Raw genomic sequence first — 15,804 nt, 5'->3', positions numbered from 1 at the left:
CATGTCACAGCCATCATGTTTCCCAAGAAAAGTGGATTTCTTTCAGAACTTTCAGTGCTGCTAATCATCCCAAGGACTGCTGAGTAACTGGAAATGTACCAGTTACTACCAAACAATTTTACTGATAACTTGATAACCACGACAGTGAGCCTTTTTAAACAATTGCAGTTTTTTTGTCCCATATGTCAGCTCTTATTATTTATTGTTGTTGTCATCCATCTGTCTCGAGAGACAATGGAGCGTGCCTCTGGGAGTATCCGCTGCCTTGCAGGACATCTTTGGGAGAGGAAAAGACTAAGGAATAAACCGTACACAAATCAGGAGTGGAGTCCCTAAAATGGTTGGATCGTGTCTTGTAGACCACCTTCTGGCAGCTCCTGCAGCCAAGCTGGTGCCAAATGTTTTGCTCTGATTTCCTTTGGGCCACCTCAGTGAGGCAGAGGGCAGCACAGGACCTTCACACACAATGTCCAGGTCACTTCGGTGCTGCTAACACAGCAAAAACAATGTGGGAGGCAGCAGTTATGAATTACTCATCTCAGCAGCCACAGCAGGCACTGTGATCCTATAGTGGCTAAACCAGATGAGGATAGTCGATGGGTCTCAAACCCATGAAAAAATACAGTATTATTTTTTTGGACAGGAGTGAGGCAAGAACACTTTTAAAACAAAGATTTTAGACAAAGATTTATGGACTGGATGGACTGCCAAAGATGAACAGTCAAAACCAGATGGCTATCTTCACTTTGAGGCTTTGAGTTTGAGGAGCACAGATAAAGTCCACAGGTAACAAAAAAGACCAGTTCTTTCCACATGCAAAGAACAAGAATTAAGGATGCATTCTATTGATTTTAAAAATTCACAGTAGGAAGTAATTTAAGGCTGCAACCCCAACTCCACTTATATTGGAATAAGACCCAAATGAATTCAGTGGTACTTACTTCTGAATAGACATGGTTAGGAATGTAGCCTTAGTGATCATAGACAGCCTCTAGCAACATGCAACGTACTCAAATTCAACAAACACTTTCGAAAAATGAAAAGCAATGAAGTACCTCCTGGGATAATGGCGATAATATATCAATGAATATGTGAATTATGTACATTGCAAAGCAATTTATGAATCCATTTACATATAAAGTGCACATGTTTTTTTTTTAAAAAAATTGTGGTAGAGAGCTAAGCAGAAAAGCATTCATCGCAAGACTCCATGCTGTGATGGGAGGGGGTGTAAAATGGGTAGATATAAAGGATAATGTCTTGATAACCCCATTTTCAGTGGATTCTTCCAACAGCCCCAGGCCCTGCCCACCAATAGCAGGCAGCCCCTGGAAGGTTGCACATAAGGTAGTGTGGTCCCTGGGCTGGGAAAAAAAATCACCCCATTCCTGCTGCAAAGCAACTAATTGATTTAAAAACAATACCAAAATAAATTAATCCGAGGCAGAGACCTACATATTTATTATTTAATTTAATACTTGAGATTCCAAGACCTACCACAAGCAAGGTGTCTGCTCTAACCATTGCCCTGTGGGTCATTGTGTTTCAAGACCAGAAAAACAACAACAAACACCTGTTTGGGGCATATCAGGATGTGAGCAAAACATCCTTGGTCAGCAGCTATTAAGAAAGTGACAGTTTTGAAAACAGATCATCATGGGATATTTGAACAAGACCATGAGTAAACATGATGTCAGTAGAATATTAACAGGAGATGTCCCCACAGCTTTCCTACATGGCAAAAACGCTTCCCTCGACCCTCACAATCTCAGCTTGCAACGAGCATGAAACATTGATTGGCTTCAAAGCTTGAATTATGGCTGCTATTAACTTTTGCAGTTTGGTTACTGCTTACATCAAGTAACCTCTATTAGCAGGGACATGGTGAATTTAAAGTGTGCTACAGAACTTTACATATAAATTTAAAAAACTGTCTTAAGTCTACCTAAAGTTCAGGATGATGCGCTGGCTGGATTATGCAAACATGGACTTTCTGAAAAGACCACAATGACTTCTGGTGGTTTGTAACTGGTTGTTCAAAGTCTTTCCAAAACAAACCTTAAATAACCACCAGTTAATTAGAAGAGGGGAACAGTGCATGATGGGCAGAGCTCACCCCAATGGGAGACAGAAGCAGAGCTAGGCAGAGTTGGGTGAAGTAGCTACTCTGCCTTATCCAGATACTTTTCAGCACAGTGGATCGGGGGTTTGGATTGCTCTGTTACGGCATAACTAATTTAGCACCATGAATTGCAAGGTGGGGCATTGAGATGGCCACTAGGGTTACCAGACGTCCCCATTTCCCAGGGACAGTCCCCGGATTTGTGAATAAGTCACCGGACAAATTCCATCCCCGGAATGTCCCCGGATTTCATCTAATGTCCCCGAGAAACACAGTCTCAGCAGCCCGGAGCAGTTGGCTCTGGCTGGCTTCAGGAGCTGCTCAGAAGACCCCATATGATGGTGGTGCAGGGACTCTAAGATGTAGCTTCTGGGCTGCCTCCACCTTCCCTGACCCCAGCAACTAAACCGTGAAGGGAGGCTTCATGCTGCCTATCTGAGCAGCCTCCCAACTCCTACTTGCGTGCAAGCAGGAGCGGGGCAGGGATCTCTCAGTTAGGCAGTGTGAAGCCTCGCTTCCCAGCTGAGGAATCCCCACCCCCTGCTGCTTGCACGCAAGTAGGAATGGGATTGGGGCTGCTCCAATGGGAAGGGAGGCATCGCGCTGCCCAAGCCTCACCACCACTTCCCCACCACCACCACTGGAGAACCAGCAACTCAGGGGCTGCCCAGGCTCATGGAGAAAGGAGACAGAAGCCTCAGAGGAAGGGGAAACATGGCGGGTGAGGTCAAGGCGGTGGCCGCCCCTCTGCCACCGCCATCGCTGCAGCATCAACGTCCCAAACATGTAGTATTTATTTATTTTTATTATTTTATTTTAATTTTTTTATTTATACAACAAGAAAAAAACCAACCACAAATACCAAATTACACACAAATTACAAAAATAACCATATTTATTTATTTATTTATTTAAAGTGTCCCCAGATTCATTGGAAAAAAATCTGGTATCCTTACACTAGCTCACCTATTTATTTATTTATTTATTTATTTATTTATTTATTTATTTATTTATTTAATTTTTTAAAGCCAAATTAACAGCAGATAGATCCATCAACAGCCAATAGCCTTTTGTGCTGCACAACAACAACAACAACAACAACAACAACAACAACAACAATTTTATTTATACCCCACCCATCTTAATATAAGGGCATGCTACACTTCCTATAATGAGACGTGGTGGTAAAGATGGGCATTCCTGCCACATTTCTGAATTTCCCAGTAATGTTGGAGTTGCATGGCAGAATGCTTGACATTTGCTTTAATGCAACAAGGCATTTCAATGTTCTTCTAAAGGCTACCACTATTGGGAGCAGGAGAGGTGCTGGTGTGGATCGTCACTAAATCATCAGGATGAAAAAAAAAATATCAAGGAGGTGACAGGGCTGCTGAATCAAGAAAGGAACAATGAACATCTGATAATGTTCATTGCTAATCAGCCTGGTCAGAATGGCAACAAATGTATTCAAGTCTGACGAAAAGAGGGTTTGGAAAACAAAGGTCATTTTGTAGCAATTTATTATATTAAAGGGTGCATTTTTTCTTTTTTAAAAAATAGACGTGAGGCACTTTTAAAGAAAATCTACTTGAAAATGTACACAGATGGAACTGTTTACTGAAGACTTAAGTGCTCTGTTTCTGATGCCTGATGCAGCAAGGTTTTTTGTGCTGCTGCTAGAATCAATGTGATATATAGTGTTGCAGAGTGACTCTTTGGCTGAGTCCAGTGGAACTGTGGCAAATCTGATAAGGATGATGGACACTTGAGCTGTATATCCAAATTGCAATGAACTTGGCTGACATTGAAGATAAGAAAAAAGCAATCAAAGTACCAGAGAAGCCCAACTCTCACACATGGTACACAGGTGCTGGCATTTTATGTTTATTCAGTACATTTGTATGCCAATCCAGATTTTGTCTGCATGCTTTTTATCTAAGCCTCTTTATTATGGCTTCAATTTAGCTATTTTCAGCTGGTGCTTTGCAGCAGAAGTCTGCATGAAGGTTTGTTAGGCACTGCTCTGTAAACAAGCAAAGCAAAGCATAAACTATATATAGAATCAATGATAAGGAATTGTCGAATTACAAGGCAATAATGTCGCCAACATCTTACTCAGTGACATTATAAAAAACATATCAATGACCTTCTAAACAGACCATAAAATATCTTGATTCATCTGGAGCTCACAGCCAATATTTAACAATGGTATAAATTATCTTTGAAGCAATATTTTTTTAAATGCATTGCAGTTGCCATTTGGTCAAGCAAACAATCTTCTTTTCACTTGCTTTCTCTTTTTGTCTCTCTTACCCACCATTTTCTCCCTAAGGTGCCCTTTACCAATAGAGAGTCATTAAAATTTCACACATCCAAGTATATAGACCAGGGCTGTGTTCAGGCACAGTGAATTTTGTTGCATTACCAACCAAACTTTTGAAACTGAACTGGTTATCAGGTACCACGGTAAAATGGACAACACAAAGTCCTCTAAAACTGCAACTCTACACTCAATTTCTTATAATTTGAATGCAATGAAACTTACTTCTGCATAGCAAATGTGTTTAAGAAAGCATGTAGGAACCAGCGATTGTCATTCATGTCTACAGGGTCCTTCCAGATGGGTGTTTTACGGCGGTTGTATTCTGCAACATGTTCTCAACACAATAAGAATGCATTAGCAGTGTATTTATTCTGATTTATTAATGCTCTGTGAGGCTTCCCTAAAGCTACCACATTATTGCTGTCCATACGGGCTACAATACAACAAAAGTAGGACAAACGTCCCCCATTTTGGGCATGAAAAGTTATGGGATTTTAGCAAGATGCAGTGATTGGAAATGAATCAAATGAAGCAGAATGACCGTCCCCAAGCCCTTGCAGGCACAAATAATATTGAAAGCAGGATCATGTAGGGTTTGCTTTAGATGTAAACCAAATCATGTTCTCCCTCAAGCAACGAGGAGGAGACTGGAAGCTTGTAGCATCTCATTTGCTTCACCCCTCCCCACCTTAACCCGTTTGATCCGATAGTTGATTAAGCTAATCCTGCACAGCAAGGGAGGTTGGTGGCTTCCTCACAAAACGGATAGCTATTTATTCTCAATAAGGTGGCTGTGAGCAGAAGCTCGAGGTGTGTATTCACATAGGTGCCAGGCAGTTGCTGGGATGGGAAAGGATGTATTTATACCTTCAAATATATAGCAGGGGAAAAATGGGTGCATAAATTCTGATGCTAATACACAGGAACCAACACCACGTTCCTCTTTAGAACTGGCACCGGAACTTTTAATGTGAGTGTCTAGGATTTGATATATTATTCAGACCTCTCTTCCCTTCTCCCAACAAATTGTCTCGTCCCATCCTATTTGGTACTATTTAAGTGTTTAGACAGTAAAAGGGGGTTGTGCGCCATTATGCCAGAACACTAGACAGAGCCAAGCCAATGTGCTGGCTCAGCAGGCTTACCAATCTGTCTGTAAATCAGAGAGGAAAACAACTCGAAAACTCCTTTGCAGTCTCATAAGGTAGAAGGGAGACATTTTTGTCTTGGAGCGGTTCCATTTCTCAAAATTAGTCCAAGGGAAAAAGGAGAGCTGGGAAAAGCGCCAATGAACAATTGTTCCTTAAGCCTCCTGCCTTTGTCATGTCCAACACTGTGTCAATTGTACAGGCTCCTCTGGGTTCTTGCCCTAACCACAAACTATATATCCAGCTTGTTCCAGAAACAAATTAAAGAAGAAAATTTGGATTCAAGTGGATTAGTAGACTATTTGTGGGTACATGTTTGAGATGATAAAGTTCTCAGGCAGTGACTTTTATAACTCACTTTCATCTGGGGATTGCGGTTCGAGGACCGGATCCCTGCATAGTGGAATGAAAACACGAGGACACGTGATATAAGGTTAATGGGCAAGAAAAGGCCACAACTTTATTGATTACAGCAAGTGAAAAGGTATTGGTTTAGGCATTGGATTACGTCAGCTGACTCCACCCCCTCAGAGGGGGGTGAGTCTAAAACAGGGGGGGGTTATTCACCAGTAGGTGGAGCCTGTTGATGCTAATCCAACTATAAGCTCTCCCCTGATGTCACCGAGGGTCGTGCCATGGCCTCCCGCCACGCAGGCATCGGACAGAATACACGACCGCCGGATTCCTTTAACGGAATACCCAAAAATTGAAGGCGTAGGCGATGGCCACACCCAGCCCTTCGACACACCACAACACATTATTCCAATGCCTAACCGCCACCTGAGCCCAAAAGGCTCGCCGCCAATACCCTCACAGCTGTAACCAATCCCTAATGCTGCTGCTGCTGCTGCTATCTAACCAAATGTCATTCCCTTGGTCTGAAAGATGAACCCCGTCATTCCGGTACAAGGCCTGGTCGCCAATCCGGATACGGTCATGAGAAATGACTTGGCCATTCATAAAGCGCACCCAACGGGCTATTGCCCAATTTAAGAGTTTCCTGGTTTTTTCAATGGCCATACAGTTCTGCGCACCGCGCCAAACAATTCTCTTCAGGAGGGAGGGCCAGAACACCGTTGTTGCGGGACACAAAGCAGCAATCCCATCCAAATCTCTTTTTATGTTCCACGACAAATCCGCACTTCTTCTGTTAACAAGGTCATTTCCCCCTAATTGAATGATAAGGATGTCGGGAGGGCCGAACGTGGCGACTTTCTCCCTCAGCAATGGCATAAGCTCTTCCCAACGCATGCCTCGTCTCGAAAACCAGGAAACTCGAACTCCATGTTGCTCGGCACACTCACAGGACACACGCACTAGCCGATACAACGTCGGAGCGTTGCCGCTCAGTTCCCCTTCGATTAATAATAATAATAATAATAATAATAATAATTTATTATTTATACCCGACCCATCTGGCTGGGCTTCCCCAGCCACTCTGGGCGGCTTCCAAAAGAATATTAAAATACTATAATACATCAAACATTAAAAGCTTTAAATCACCCGCCAACAGAGAGAAACAGGGAGAAACAGAGCACAGCTAATCCGCTCGAACCCACACACACGGGGGCGGGATAACCAAGGGAAGGCTACAAGAGTTTTTTGGAAACAACACAGCTCAATGAGGCTCAAATAAAGGGGGTGGCGAAAGATTTCGAGGGTCTAGCGGCGCAGGGAGCCCTCGGAAACACGTGGAAGGAAACACGCACAGAACAGCACACACGCAGAGCGCGCGCACACACACACACGCACACACAATAGCAGACCCGAGGTCTGGCCGCTCAGCCAGCAAGGAATAGCACGATCGCTAAAAAGAGGGGTTGCGATCACTCTGCACCAGAAGGAGAGAAAATTAGGTAATTTAACCGAAAATGCACAGACTAAGCCAACCAGTAGCGGGAGAAACACAAAACCCCACAGCAAATACTTCCCTGTCTTCTGTGAGCTCGGCGACGACCTCTTGACTCGCGATGGGACGACGAAGACTGAGGCCGGGAGGCTGGCGCCGTAGTGATTTAAGCTGCTATACACGCCCCCTTGCAGGCACCTGGTTGGGTGCCTGCCTGTGGGCGTGGGCGCCAGCCAGGTGACTGGGAGGCAGGGGGCTAACTCCCCCTGCTCGAGGCGGAGTCCGGCTCCTGTCCGCAACCACTCCCCTCTCTTTGCAGGAGGAGAATCTTTGCTGAGATATAAATGAATTATTCAGTGTATGCATAGATATGATGCACTAAAGAAAGCCATCCTAACAGGACTATTATGAATGCAAAGCATATGGCAGAATAGTAGATGTTATCTTTAAGGGGTGGAGACTCTTTGCACCTACATTATTATTATTATTATTATTATTATTATTATTATTATTATTATTATTTTGCTTTATTCATAAAATGTCTCAAAGCAGCTTACAAACACAACAGAAATACTAAAGTGATTGCAATAATCACAATAAAAAACCCTAAAAAATACAAACACATATGTGCACAAATAAATGGCAGGTCTAGCAGATCCTGCCAGATATGTACATTTCAAAAAAATTTTTTTAGAGGAGATTCATTGTGGGAGAAGCATTCTGTCTAAACCAAGCTATGCATAAGTATTGCAGTGGAAGAAAACCTTAAGCCTTCAAAGCTAGGATTTTCTTTGCCCTCGACATGTCTTAAAGGAGGTCAGCCACAATTTCCGTTTCTCCCTCTTCCTCCTAAGCACTGGGCTGCAGGCAGCTGACAGCTGCAGTGTGAACTCCAGCTAACCTGGGACCAGAGCTAAATGGAATGCTGGGGCAGATCAAGAGGAGAGTCAGTCCAAAGTCATGGACAGTTACAGGCTGGGTATGAGCCAAGGCATCCATACAAAGGGATGGGCAATGAGGACAGAACAGGGCTAGCCCACCCATGAGGCAAGTCGAAGCAGCTGCTTCGGGAGGCACCACCCCCACATGTGCCTCATCTCCCCTGTTGCTAGCAGACAAGTTACACCGACATCAGTGGCAATTTTCATTTAGATCTCACCGAAATCTACCATCGGTGCTGCCACTTTCTCCTGCTACCCCACAATTTAGTCAAGAGATGCTTTGGTGATGGCAGCACAGCCATGGCAGCAGAGCGGGACAACACTTCTCATTTCGCTTCAAGCAGTGAAATGGGATGCACCATCCATGTGACAGAGGCATGCTGCTGGAAATGTAAATGGATAGGATGACTGGAAGACTGGGGCAAGGATTAGGCATGTGGTCAGGCTACTTGTAACACTAGGGACAAGGCTAGAAATCCATGTCAAGGTCCAGGCCTGTCCTGGAAGTATTTAAAGCCAGTCCAGACCAGATGTGGGACCTGGGAGAATATCATTTTGTATTCCGCCTCCTCCATCACTTCAAAGCCCAGAAAATTCTTACTCTAGCAAATGGGGACACTCAAGAACAATGAACAGTATCAGTATCAAACTTTGTTTCGATCACAGACCAGCATAAGATAAAAAAATACAGATAAAATGAACACATAAGACTTAAAACAGGTAAGGGATAAGAACTAGTAATTAAAAGGTGATTATATCATACATAATGTAAAAAGAGAGAAACAAGGACAAGAACAATGAACACTTCAAGAAACCATCACCCAAACTGAATTTGTTACAGAATTAACAGATGATATTTCTGGGAGTTTGTTAGTCTAGAGAAAATATAAGTAACCCTTTGACCTTATGGTCTTGCTGGGTACAGTGGTTGCTACTATGCCAGGAGTAATGCCAATGCAATGTAAGCCCTTTAAGGATTAATGCATCTGTGTTATTCAACACGGGAGAGGAGGTGACCCCAGAAAACCTACCTCCTAGCTTGCAATGTGAAGAGCAGGACTGTCAGTACTGACAGAGCCTTTGCATGGACAGTTGCACATATTAAACTTCCATGTGATTGGGAACCTGACATCATCAGGGCTTAAGGTTATGCGGAAGTCTTCACATGCACACCTGTATGTGCAAAGGCTCCATCACTATAGATGGTTGTGCTGATAACACAAAGGCTACAGGGCAGTGCTTATCAGTTTATCAGCGCATGAAAGCCTGCAGTGGGCTATGGTTGTAATGCACTCAGCAATGAAGCAAAATGCACAAGAAGAGCTGCAGAAATAAGAGTGAATGGAGCAATGCCAACAGTCATTCATGCAGCATCTCTAGCCACACTGCTGCCATGCACAACTCATCACTGTACACACTAACTCCACAAAAGCCATTGCAGAAGCATCATGAAGGAATAGATGGCAAGAACAACACAGTTTTTGCCCTGGCTAACAAAAGCATCCAAGGCAGCTGCCACTGTTTTGTTGCAATAAGCACTGATGTGAGAGCTGCCTTAAACATTCCCTCTAATGAATTACTACTGGGTATGATTCTGCTGGCCTGGATCCTATGTGGGTTAGTTGAAGAACTATCGCCACCAGGCTTTAGGCAATTACAACAGAGCCAAGCTCAAGCACCTGCAGGGTTGAGATTCTGCGCTACCAGAGAGACAGCCTCATGATTCAAGGTATCATTCAGAAGGGGGCTGTCTATAGACATTTCTCTAGCTAAGATCAAAGCTAAGTGTCAATCCAAAGAGAAGGAGGCGGAGAGACAAGTTAGCAAGCAGGCTGGAGGCAGAGTACCAGTAGATTGCAAGCCATATAGACAAGCACTAAATAAAAAATGTCTAGGCAAGAAACAACCCCATGATCCTATAAATAGCAGTGCATTTATACAAGACTGTATACAATGCAACAACGGAACAATCCACTAGAACAGTCCACTTTCCATTTGTCTGGAAAATCTCTGCCCCAAGCTTTGACTGTAACCATAATATTTTTTGACTAATATTTAGTCTCTATGGAGCAACTTTCCTAAATAAAGTGCATCCTAGGTATTATCTCGATAGTTCACACACTAGCAGACCAATATGGTTAAAGTTGGAGGATAAAGGTTAAGGGATAGTGGCTTCCAGCTCATAGCCCATGTTTTCACTACTTCGGATGGGACCGTCAAGGTGGGTTGCTCGAAGGAATTTGATACACTGCAGTATCTCAGTCCAGGCAATCTTTTATTAAATAAACCTAGATTTCTTTTGACTAAATAACAAAGGCAAATAATATATAATCGGGAAAGTAATTCTGAAATGACATGTTTAAATGGTGTACAACGTACTGCAAATATAAATAACACAATGTCGGCAGCACTGAAAATCCCTTCAAAACTGACAGCATCCATTAAAATCCAGTGCCCAGCCACATTTTAGATTTACGGTTAATAAATTAACAAATTAATCACGATGAGTTGTCAGTTAATGTTTCCTGCTCTATGAAAAAAATGAGAGGAATATGCAATAAACTATCCGTGATAACCGATTGCATCCAACACCCTGTACACAAAATGGAGATAACAACATTGTTTCTTTGGCCTTTGCCTAAGGTCAGGGCCAGCCCTATCATTAGGTAGAATGAGGTGGGCACCTCAGGGAGATGATTTTGGGTATACTGAAAGGGCAGCATATTGTCAGTTATTCAATTTATCACTGTTGTATTTTTGCTGCCAGGAAAGGGAAAGGTACTTTGGAGATCTTATTCCCCAAGTGCCAAAATAACTCCATCAGGCTTGGGTACTATGCATATAAGGGATGCTGGTGGTACTGTAGTCAAAACCACTGAGCCTCTTGGGCTTGCCAGTCAGAAGGTTGGCAGTTCAAATCTGTGTGACGGGGTGAGCTCCTGTTGCTCTGTCCCAGCTTCTGCCAACTTAGCAGATTGAAAGCATACCAGTGTGAGCAGATAAATAGGTACCTCTGTGGCGGGAAGGTAAACGGCATTTCTGTGCACTCTGGCTTCCATCACTGTGTTCCATTGCACCAGAAGCAGTTTAGATATGCTGGCCACATAACCCAGAAAGCTGTCTTTGGACAAACGCCAGCTCCCCTGCCTGAAGCAAGATGAGTGATGCACCTGATAGTCGCTTATGACTGGACTTAACAGTCCAGGGGTAATTTACCTTTTTACCTTTACCACTACACATGTTGACATCTAGAGTGGGGATGTTATTTGTTGGTCTGCTTCAGACAACAAAATATATTGGACTAGCTCTGTATAAGGTAGTACAGCTGACCAGACCAGTGGCTTTTGGAAACAGCAAGGATCAGCTTTTGGAGACAGTGGGTATCAGCACAGGTCTAACAGGTTATTTAGTCAAGAGCAAAATCTGGAACAACAACTACATATAGATGAATAGCAGCTGCTGTTTGAGCAGCAATATCTACAAGAATATTTCTAAGTGAAAGATTCTAACCTCCCAGCATAACTCCCCTAAGAAATCACTCTAGGAAAGCAAACCACATGGGAAAACAGATGCTAAAAATCTGAATTGTGCTTGGGACCATTACGGGATGTCAAGAACCTGCTTCACCTCATCCACCAATGTCTACATCCTGGTTTTTAAGCTCCCTGCACCCTTCATAGCCGTCTCCTGCATATCAGTTATGAAGCACAACGACAAATAATGTGAATACAAAGATGCAACAAATGTAGTGACTGAGCAAAGCCACAGATGACATTGCAACATAACATTACGAATTGATAATACTGACCTGATTTGGAGCCATGCAAGCATCGGTGTGGTGCCTCCTCCAAACACCCAGACTGTGAAGAACACAATTAGTAAGGTGGTTGTCAACATCATTTGCTTAGGCTGAGAGTCGGTGTCCCGGATAGCCAGTGCAAATGCAATTGCACCACGTAAACCTTCAGAAGACAGGGGGTGGGGGTGCACGGCAGGTGGGAGAGAAAGAAAACAATTTATTTCATTGTATTCATAAAATTTATATACCACTTGATTGTACAAAAAAGCCCAACAACCTCAAAGCAGTTTACAAAAAGAATAAAACAACCAGTGAAGAAACCGCTGAAAACAACTATTTGAAACATTCAAAATTCAACCCCCTTCCCTTCCAGGCCTGCTGTATGATAAGCTGAAAACCGTATTAAAATATGTGTCAACATTCAGCATGTCTGGATAGGCTTGCCTAAACAAAAATGTGTGTAGCAAGTGCTGAAAAGCAAGGAGGGCATCAGCATTATGTCAATAAGGAATTCCAAAGTGTGGATGCTGCAACAATAAAAGATCAATTTCTTACAAATGTGGGATATTATGTGGTACCCGTACCAGTGCTTAACCCTGGACTAGGGATGAATGAGGAATTTGCTTTAGTCTGCAATTAAAGAGAACCTTCCTAATTTGCATTTCCTGAAATAATGTGTCAAGGGTGAAGAACCTTTGGCTCTCCAGATGTTGTCGGACTACAACTCCCATCATGCCTGATGATTCACAATGCTGTCTGAGGCAGATGGGAGTTGGGAGTCCAACAACATCTGGAAGGTCACTGATTCCTTGTAATATGTGAACTGAAACACAGCATCCTTTGAAAATTGCACTTTGAATTTTGCAGTGTGGTCCTTCAGCCAAGACACAACTATATACCTTATGGGAATTCCCCAGAGATGGGTGACCAAACATGTGTGAAGCAAAGTATCTTGAAAAGTGGCCTTGAAAGCCCACTTGAACAAAAGCCTGTCACATCTCTTCTAAAAACATGCTCAAAAATCTGCATGATGTTTTATTATCTGTTTATTCAGCTGCCTTGTAGAGTGCCTTTTTGTCAAAGAAAGAGGCTCCTCTGAAATGCGAATGCCATGTGGATATATTATTGGAATGCTCAGAGCACAATATTTTGGGAACAAAAGCACAGCTCTTGAACGTGGAAAGGCAAGGGCCTGGTTTCACGCTTCCATTTTAGAAATCTATGACTGTGGCTCTTTGGGGAGGAAGAGGAAACAGTGCCAAAACCCATTTTCTTTTTAGATGTTTGTGTTTCTGCATAGGGAGAATCACATTTCATTTATGCGCTGCTGTTTAACTCGTACGCAATAAACTTTACAACATTTTAGGGGCGGAGGGAATCTATTCCGCTTCAGCAGAAACATGCATAAAAACAAATATCACAATGTCAGGAAGTCATGTTTTTGGCATTTTTCTCATGGCAGGTAGAATCTTATTTATCTCCCAAACAATAATTCCTTTGGACTGCCCTCCCCCTTCAGTTGAATTCACTTCCAAGGGACAGTGCTGAAGTTTCAGGGCTGGTGTCTGGGCTTGGCAATATCAGGCATCTACTAAGTTTGAAAGCACCTCAAAGTGCAAGTAGATAAATAGGTACCACTCTGGCGGGAAGGTAAACGGCGTTTCCGTGCGCTGCTCTGGTTTGCCAGAAGTGGCTTAGTCATGCTGGCCACATGACCTAGAAGCTGTACGCCGGCTCCCTTGGCCAGTAAAGCGAGATGAGCGCCGCAACCCCAGAGTTGCCCACGACTGGACCTAATGGTCAGGGGTCCCTTTACACTTTACCTTTACTAAGGTCCACAACCCACTGTCAACCCCTTGGAATTTCCTGGTCTTGCTGCTCCTCCTTGCGCTTGCTGCCCTCCCCAAGCATGGAAGCAGTGTCAAGAGTGAGGAGAGTGAATATCTTTGGCTTGCCTTGTGCTTTCCCTCTGGGTCAGGGGGTGAGGAACCTCAGGCCTAGGCCTCTTTATTTGGTCCTTGGGACTCTACCCAAACCACAGCTCCTCAGGGAGGCCACACCCTCCTTGACTGGTTTTGCCTAGCTGGAATTTGCCCATGAACTGTGATAATGACTCTTGTCTGGAAGGAGGACGGAAATATGTGTGGTGTGTGCGGAAACCTTCAACTTTTGCTGGACTATATAGCCCACCATAGAAAGTCAAGAGTCATCCTTGTTAAACAGGAACTGTTCAATGAGGAAACATTCGCCATTGCAATGCAATGAGTAATTTTCCAGAAAGATTTAAAACATTTGTTTTTTAAACTATAAGGTGGAGCTGCTTTTGCAGTGTTATAACTAAGGCAAAGTTATGTACCTACTGAGACCAAATAAAACAGCAGAAAGATAATAATGGGGGAGAGCCAGATCCATGCATCAAAAGTTCCCCATAGGGTGGTAATAAGTATGTTAAGCATGAGCCAAATGGTATGCCACATTTACAAAAGCACCCCCTCCCCAGGCCTGGGTACATTTAAAAAAATAACAGTGTTTTGCACATGTAAAAGGCTTTTTAGCATGCCTACATTATTGTTTTCTGCGGGGGATACACCGTAAATTGTGAAGCCCACATAATGAGCAAGTTCTTTAAATTAACTAGGTAATTCAAGCAAGATGCGAGGAACATTTTACAGATATTTATGAATTTTATTTAAGCCTCCCATCACTCCAGTGAAGAGGAGAAGTATGTTAGATTTGTTTCTCCAACCAATAAAATGCAGCTGCACCTAGAAAATCATAAGGTTGCCTCTGAATTCTGCTGAATAATACCGAGAGTGCCCATCTGGGGCAGGAAACGAAACTGCTTTATCCAAATGAATTTCCAAGAGCTCTTAGGGTGCAATAATAATTTAAATTAAAATCTTTCCATAAAAAGGGATTTACAATCCTGTTTTTATAAACATGGCACGTAATTTGCACTCACATGCACTCATTCTGGGGCTTTAAATCACCAAGAAAATTTCAGAGAAACATTGCTTTAGATTCTGTTTGTGCCTTGTGCTCCCAACTATGCCAGCTTGCTGAATAATTGCAAAGCACTTTGCATATTAAGACACAAGGATTTGTCTATTTCTGTATAGGTAGGTTGTAATGAAGTCATGAAGCTCACTGAGTGACCTTGGGCCATTCACCATCTCTCAGCCTATCTCTCTGGATAATTCCCACTTTTCTTTTTGGTTTGGCTCAAGCGTTTCACCTTGCAGTGACAACCGACATGAAGTGGTGGAATGGGAACATGCCTCTCCCAGTTATTTCATTTATTTATCACGGGAATTTTTTTGCCTAACAAAATAAAGCAAGCATCAATTAAATATTATAGCCACAAAGGCTGTAGTACTAAAACAAGTAGCATAAATCAGAAAATTGAGCTAAAACAATTTAATGTTTGGAAAAAGTCTGGGAAAAGAAGAAGTTCCTTTTCTGGCACTGGAATGACACAACATAGGAGCAACAAAAGTCTCTTTAGGGATAGCAGTCCAAAGAAACATGAAAGTCATGTGCAACATCAGTGCTCCAGGTAGAGTGGCCATGTATTCTACTTTACAGACCTCTGTTTGAAGAAGTGTCTGATCCAAGTTCAGCC

General features: G+C 42.9%; 1 protein-coding gene across 1 annotated transcript in view; it reads right to left on the bottom strand.

Annotated features, from left to right (window-relative positions):
• Window positions 1–15,804, bottom strand: part of SLC9A9 (solute carrier family 9 member A9) — a 277,743-nt gene that overhangs the window by 102,229 nt on the left and 159,710 nt on the right. Inside the window, exon 12 of the mRNA XM_081190736.1 lies at window positions 12,192–12,345. Coding sequence (XP_081046862.1) covers window positions 12,192–12,345 — 154 coding nt within the window. The remainder of the gene's footprint in view (window positions 1–12,191; window positions 12,346–15,804) is intronic.

This window comes from Podarcis bocagei, assembly GCF_964188305.1.
Source record: "Podarcis bocagei genome assembly, chromosome: 4".
Classification (NCBI taxonomy): domain Eukaryota; kingdom Metazoa; phylum Chordata; class Lepidosauria; order Squamata; family Lacertidae; genus Podarcis; species Podarcis bocagei.
The sequence above is the reverse complement of the archived record's forward strand: the minus strand, read 5'-3'. Positions and strand labels throughout refer to the sequence as shown.